Here is a 7,433-nt window from a genome sequence, read left to right on the forward strand (position 1 = left end):
CTGCTGTGTTTGTGTTGCTCTGCAATTACACCACCAAGCCGCTAGTTGGCGGCGGCGTCTCTATGAGTTTCCTTCTTCTTCTTGTACTACAAACAGAAACTGAGGGAGTTGGAGCTAATAACTGTTGAACCACAGAACTTTTACTGACATTACTGCAACGCCGAAAAGAGAAAATATATCTGAGTGGATTTGTGTGAACAAACATTGAAAAGATGGAGGCAGAGAGAAGTAGAACTTGGTCCTGGCTGCTCAGCATCGCTGAGAGACTGGACCAATCACAGCTGTTGCGGTCTGCGTCGCCGCGACGTGTAGTTACATTTCTGGAGAGGTGCACGTCAGGCTACGGCGTCGATTACACGCAGAAGTATAAATCAAGCTTTAATCGAGTTTATGCGATGTTACACGGGCGCCGCCACAGTTGTTGTGAAATGTTTCTCTGCTTGCATCAAGCCCGGCCGATTGCCCGTCCCCGGGAGCCAGATACCCCGCTGTGATTGGTAGGTTCGTTCAGCTCGGGCTCGCGCAACAAAGGGACCTTCAACGGCAAACTGCCATTCACATAAAACTCGCGGGCCGAGGGCGCCTGGTTAGCTCAGTTGGTAGAGCGGGCGCCCATGTAACAAGACTTGGTCCTGACCGCGGCGGCCCGGGTTCGAATCCGGCCTGTGGCCCTTTCCGCATCCACTCTCTCTCTCCCCCCTTTCCAAGACTCTATCCACTGTCCTGTCAATAAAAATGAAAAAATGCCCCCAAAAAAAACTTTATAAAAAACTTTATAAAAAAAAAAAAATTTGCGGGCCGCACTAACATTAAACTTTCATATCAAGGTGGGGGCCACAAAATATCGTCTTGCGGGCCGCAATTGGCCCGCGGGCCGCGAGTTTGAGACCCCTGCTCTACAGAGACTTTTACATGTGATTCACACACATGATGAGAGGAAAAGACATGGAGACGTTCAGAGAAGTGATGATTCAGTGTTTTATTTTCAGTAGAAATTATTCCGTGCAGAGGTAGATTTCATTCCCTTTAATCCCTGTCAGAGGTTTACTGAAATATTTGTATTATATATACTCAGACTGAACAGAACAGCGGAAAGCTGATTGTTTAAATGTACTGGTATTTATGCTGTCAGGTTTTTATTTCTACCAGATGTGACTTTAATGTCGCATCTCTGCTTTACATCATTTACAAGAAAGTCTTGAAGAGTTCATCAGATCAAAAACATCCTGCTCACCGTTGATAACTTATATAACTGATCGCTTTAGCCGTCAGACCTCCAACATTGTTAATAAAATCATTACAAACAATCAGGATATTTATGTTCTTTCATTTTACAACAAACAGTAGATGGGACAGACAGGACACAGATTCAGACACATCTGGTTCTCTACAATGATAAACTACATTATTAATAGTTAGTGTTAATTCACTGTAATAAATGAATGCGAAATAAACAACTGTAATTATTCTAATAAGAAACAATATCAATAAATAGCTGCTATTTGTAATTCAACAAATATCCTACAGCCATGGAGTGTCTTTGTGGTTGTTTTGAGTCTCTGTGGTTGTTTTGAGTCTCTTTGTGGTTGTTTCAAGTCTCTTTGTAGTTGTTTTGAGTGTCTTTGTGGTTGTTTTGAGTCTCTTTGTGGTTGTTTCAAGTCTCTTTGTAGTTGTTTTGAGTGTCTTTGTGGTTGTTTTGAGTCTCTTTGTGGTTGTTTTGAGTGTCTCTGTGGTTGTTTTGAGTCTCTCTGTGGTTGTTTTGAGTCTCTCTGTGGTTGTTTTGAGTGTCTCTGTGGTTGTTTTGAGTCTCTCTGTGGTGGTTTTGAGTCTCTTTGTGGTTGTTTTGAGTCTTTTTGTGTCGGTTTTGAGTCTCTTTGTGGTGGTTTTGAGTCTCTCTGTGGTTGTTTTGAGTCTCTTTGTGGTGGTTTTGAGTCTCTCTGTGGTGGTTTTTGCCTGTGTTGTGAACTGAAACACAGTGAGTTGACATCCCCTCAGTCCTTCAGGATCAGCAGTCAGGGTCTCTGGACCGTGGCCCTCCCGCCCCCCCGCTAAACGATGACACCAGGTCTCTGACGCTGCCGGCCGAGCGAGGCTTATCCTCGCTCTCCTTCTTCTTCGTCCTCATCTTCCTCGGGTTGGTGTACAGACTCTTGGAGCGTAGCGTCGGGTACATCCTGTCCTCCCCCACCAGCAGCTCCTCTGAAGGCTCCTCCTCCCCTCCATCACCATGGTTACCGTCCACCGCTTCATCCCCTTGTTCCCTGGCGAACGGCACGGACGCTCTTTCCTCCACTTCCTGTCTGGTTTCGTTCCCTCCGCTCTTCTCCACTGTCACGCCGGGGGAGGGATGAGGGGGGCTGCTGAGGGTCGGAGAGGATAAATACTGTGTGACCTTTGACCTCTCCAGAGGGAAGGACACCGCCGCCTCCAGCCGGGTTTTCTCTGCCGGTTTCTCCACGTTAGCGTCCGTCACATCAGACCGAGCAGCGCCGGCGTGGGGGCGTCTGTGGTCGGGGTCGCAGTGGGAGATCAGGATGTCGACGTTGGACAGAGACTGAGTCCTCTCCTTCGGTCCTCTCACCTCCAGAGTCGACCCGAACTCCTTCACGTCACCTGAAAACAGGAAGTTCACATCAACATCATGCTGTCTGTTAGTAACCAACTGTTTGATCTGTAGGCTGAGGTTTAGTCTGATGCTGCTGTAACGTTAATGTGTAACTGTATTACTCAAGCTAACGTTAGCTAGCTATGCTAGTCACCGTCAGCAGCATCATTTAGCCGTTCAGCACTCTGACTGAATATTCAGGTACGGTCTGAGCCTCAGATATCAGAGAGAACGCCTCGTTAACCCGCTACACAACAGCTGTTCATTTTCATCTAGACTTTCTTTATTCTATATGCTTCTATTGTTATGTATATTATATATATGCATACTATTATAACCACTTATTTACTACATATTTATTTATTACATTTATGATTTTTTTTTTTTTAACTTTTTTTGGACATTTTTCATAAATTTTTCTGACTTTTTTGGAAATTTTTTGACTTTGTTTTCCAACAATTTTTTGACCTTTTTCGGACATATTTTGGACATATTTCAGTTTTGGTTTTTTTGGACATCTTTTTACTTTTTTTCGGACATTTGTCGGAAATTTTTGGACATTTTTTCAAAATAAACTTCCGTCTTCACAGGACACAACTTGTTTAGGTTTAGGCAACAAAACATCTTAGTTAGGAAAAGATGGTGGTTTGGGTTAAAATAACTACTTAATAATCAACGTTGACTTCCAGCCTCACACGGGGCACCAATAGTGGTCTCCTGGTGACAGTCTGGTGTTTTAAGACCCGCCCATCCACCCCGACCTCCTCCCTACACGGCGTCCACCGCTCTTTATACTTCCTGGTTCACGATTACGTGGATTACAAATTACAGTGCATTACCTTTAGCAGGTATAGCTACTCATATCATGTTTTGTCTTGTTTTCACATGTCGTTATGTAAAGTCTTGTAACGTGGTGTAATGTGTCGTGTGACTTGTCCTACCTGATGTGTTTCCTCCCTCTGTGTTTCCCCCTCGTCTCTCTGGACTCAGTTGGACCCTCCTGTCATTTCCCTCCATGTCTCCGGACACCGACGTCCTGTCGTCGTGCTCCAGCTGGTACCGGTACAGACTGTATCCGTCGGTGCTGTTGACGCTGCCGTGACGCAGCAGAGCGGCCGGCTCGCAGACAGACCCTCTAGAGGGCATGCGGACGAGCTCGGCCCGGTCGACGCCCGCCAGCTTCTCCAGAGCGTTCATCATCCGGCCAGAGAACTCCTCCATCTGAGCCAGGCGGAGGTCCACCGTCTGCAGGGACGCCTTCATCGAGTGCTCCCTCTCGTTCACCTCCTCCAGACGCATGAACATGTTCTCCACCCTGAGGAAGCACACGGCAGGTTGTCACCATAAATATGATGTTTTTATTTGTTTTACTGCTACGTGTGTGACTTCATCTGCACACCAATGTTTAGGACTTTTTTGACATACTATATGACTTTTTTGATGAAATTTTTCGACATACTTTTGCTATCACTTATTCTATTTATTTATTTTTCCTGTACTCATTCCTGTTTCAATCTCTTATTTTCACAAAAAGCCCTTCTAGCATCCGCTATAAGCACTATGATACTTGCATCGGATAGCCGTTTTTAAGTTGTCTATGTACTCGTCCCTATCAAATAAACCATGAAAAAAAAAAAAAAATGTCAACATACTATGACTTTTTCCCCCATATTATATGTACTATGATTTTTTTTCTGGATAATATCCAATTACTTTTTTTTCTACATACTATACGTTGACTTTTTTGTACTCTTATTTTTTTTTACATGCTATGATATGACCTGTGAAATAGCTCAGTGTGTAGATATCTGGTTGGAATACTGGAGGTTGTGGGTTCGATCCTTGTGTGACGACCTTGTTCTCAACATTAAAAAACAAAAGTCCTCATTGTGGAGTCCAGAGAGAGAGCCCCCCCTCCGCAGCCTCTCATCATCCAGGACTCATAGGTGCAGCGGGCTGACAGATTGAAGTTCCTCGGCCTTCATCTGACTGACAACCTGAGCTGGGCCAAAAACACTGCTGAAACCGTGAAGAAAGCTCAGCGACGGCTACACTTCATTAGGCTGCTGACGACGGCCGGACTCAGACGTCAGCCCCTCATCGTGGCCTACCGAGGACTTGTTGAAAGAATCCTCACCAGCGACATCACGGTGTGGTTTGGGAACGCTAACCAGGCTGAGAGGACATTTTTTAAATATTTCTATGAGAGCTATAAGTTCTTTTAATATGGTCATGGAACATACAGTATATTTGTATTGTGGGGGTCTCGGGCCTATGCAGAGGGTAGTTTAGTATATTTATTAACTATACTGAGGGTGTTTTATGTTTTATTTACTTATTTATTTATTGTGTTGAGTTGAATGTGCTACTTATTTTTTTGTACTGTAATTACCTTGTGCCTTTTCTACTTTTTCTTTTCTTAAAGCTGACTCGGTGTAAACTGCTCAGAATTCCAATGTGCTTAGGTGCAAATGGCAAATAAAACTCCTGATTCTTTTTTCGTAAAAAATGTCCTACATTCCTATGACCTTTATTCATGAGAATTTTTTTTTTTCCCAACATTCTATACTATGACTTTTTTAAATTAAATTATTCGACATACTATACTATGATTTTTTTCCATGACATTTTTCGACATGCTACACTGACTTTTTTTGCCTATCCAGTTTTACTTTATATTAATAGAATAATATGCAATAATTCAGTCTTTTCTCTGCACAGCCATCACTGTGTGGTTTAGATCAGCCACTAAACAGGAAAAGACATTTTTTAATGGCTTTTTTATGTTATACTTTACTAAGATGTTTTCATGATATTTTTTTTATGACATACTATGTTAAGATATTTTTATGTCATACTATATTATGACTTCAGTATACATATTAATTAGACAAATATGAGTCTATAAAGAGAGTATATATAGATCGGTTTTATACGAGTGTGTCTTCCTGACCTTTCAGACGTCACTCGGATTCTCTCGTTGTTGGACGACTGTTTCTCGTCGTCTTTCTCTCTGAAGTATTCCTCCACACACTGCTCCTCGAACTCATGCAGACTCTTCAGCTCGTCAGCGCTCAGCACCAGCTCTGAGGAAACAAACACAGTTTAATCTCTGTAGAGTCGGAGACGCCGCAGTGAGACGGACCGTCACATCGGTGAACCGGATCTTACGGAGTCGTCTCTCCCGGTCGTCGTGATCTCCCTCCGTCCTCCGTCTGCAGCGGCAGCACAGCCTCTTCAGGATGATGTAGATGTGGGGGAAGACGATGAGCGGGGGAGGCAGGATGGGACGGTCGTGGAAGTTCATGATCAGCTGATACCGCTGGAACTTCCACACCTGGTTGGAGATTGACTTCACCTCGAAGAACGTGTTGCTGTGGAGAGGAAGAGGAGGCTGGTTAGATTTTCTCTGACAAATTTGCATTTAACATTTATTCTTTTACGGATTCAGATTTTCTATCTCTCCTCAGTTGACGAGCCGAGCGCGACCACAACTGGTCAATGAGAGAGAATCACGGCTGTCCATCATGACCTCCTTTTTATAGCAAAACATAACTCATTTAAACCAAACTTATCAGAAGAATTAACACTTCAACAAACGTCAGCGTGATAAGAACTACCAAAAATAATTGAAACTATCTTTGGGAAAAATATATTTCATTTTGACTTTGGCCCATTTTCATGTTATGAGCTATACTGCAGCCAGTCACCAGGGGGCGATCCAGATGTTCTGGCTTCACTTTTGCGGAGCTGTCATATTTATATATTTTATATGCATTCAATGCTTTTATGCCGGGATCAGACTACAGGATATCTTTGACGGTTACGATGGTCACTACGTCAGATTAGACGACTGAGAGTCATAAATTCTTGTCGTGACTTGGCCACGACATGTGACGGACTACACGTCGGTCCCCTGTTCCGACAACACACACTCTCCCGGCACCGCCGTCTTAATATATACGGGCTTACCGGGTACCATGTAAAGGGGCCCGACCATTTAAAGGGGCCCGACCATGTAAAGGGGCGCACGAGGCTCCAGGGCAGGGGTCAGCAACCTGCAGCTCCGGAGCCACATGAGGCCCTTTAACTCCTCTCCAGTGGCTTCCTGTGGACTTTAAAAAATGGAAATGAATAACTGTTTTTTTGTTTACATTTTCATTTTTATTTATCATTGTTGTAGGTCTATGGTACGATGGTACGATGGTACGATGGTACGATGGTACGACAGAGTATTAGGGCCACATTTAGAAAAAATCAAAAAATCGGAGATTTTGAGAATGAAGTCACCGCAACGGCGGTGGTGTTTTTTACTCCGACACAACCTAGATTGAATATCCTACCACGAGGTCTGGCAGCAGTTGAAGGTCCGATGACATCATTCTGCATAATAAGTAGCCTTCTGTTTACAGCTGTGTGCGTCTGAGCTCAGCCGGTCAGATTCACAGCCGTGACGGAACACGTTGTGGAAAGCAAAAAAAAATAAAAAATTAAGCATGTTAGACTTTCTGACGGGACGTCGTGAGGCGTCCCAGACGCGGCGTCGGTTGTCGTGTACTATGACACGCTACACGAGATAAAACCATCGATTGTCGCACACGACACTCATTTATCGTTCCCGATCCGCATCGTCACCCTACGACGGCCGCGTCGGGCTGTAATCAGGCTGATGTCCTGTAGTCTGAACCGGTATCTGAGATGTTTTGTCGGGCGACTACTGATTAAGTATAAGTCCATTTTGAGTAAAATGGGTTCACTTTTTCATCTTTCTTTTTCTTCATTATGTTGGTATTTTTTCTTAAATTTCTTATGAACAGAACAGAACTAC

At 43.9% G+C, this 7,433-nt stretch overlaps 1 protein-coding gene across 1 annotated transcript in view; it reads right to left on the reverse strand.

Annotated features, from left to right (window-relative positions):
- Positions 1–964: 964 nt before the first annotated feature.
- The window catches only part of trpm1a (transient receptor potential cation channel, subfamily M, member 1a), a 38,215-nt gene continuing 31,746 nt past the window's right edge, over positions 965–7,433 (reverse strand). Inside the window, exons 25-28 of the mRNA XM_074657093.1 lie at positions 5,777–5,979; positions 5,559–5,691; positions 3,547–3,920; positions 965–2,613 (exon numbers count right to left, since the gene is read on the reverse strand). Of these exons, the coding sequence (XP_074513194.1) occupies positions 2,006–2,613; positions 3,547–3,920; positions 5,559–5,691; positions 5,777–5,979 (1,318 nt within the window). The 3' untranslated portion in view covers positions 965–2,005. The remainder of the gene's footprint in view (positions 2,614–3,546; positions 3,921–5,558; positions 5,692–5,776; positions 5,980–7,433) is intronic.

The sequence above is a fragment of the Sebastes fasciatus genome, chromosome 2, assembly GCF_043250625.1.
Source record: "Sebastes fasciatus isolate fSebFas1 chromosome 2, fSebFas1.pri, whole genome shotgun sequence".
Classification (NCBI taxonomy): Eukaryota; Metazoa; Chordata; class Actinopteri; order Perciformes; family Sebastidae; genus Sebastes; species Sebastes fasciatus.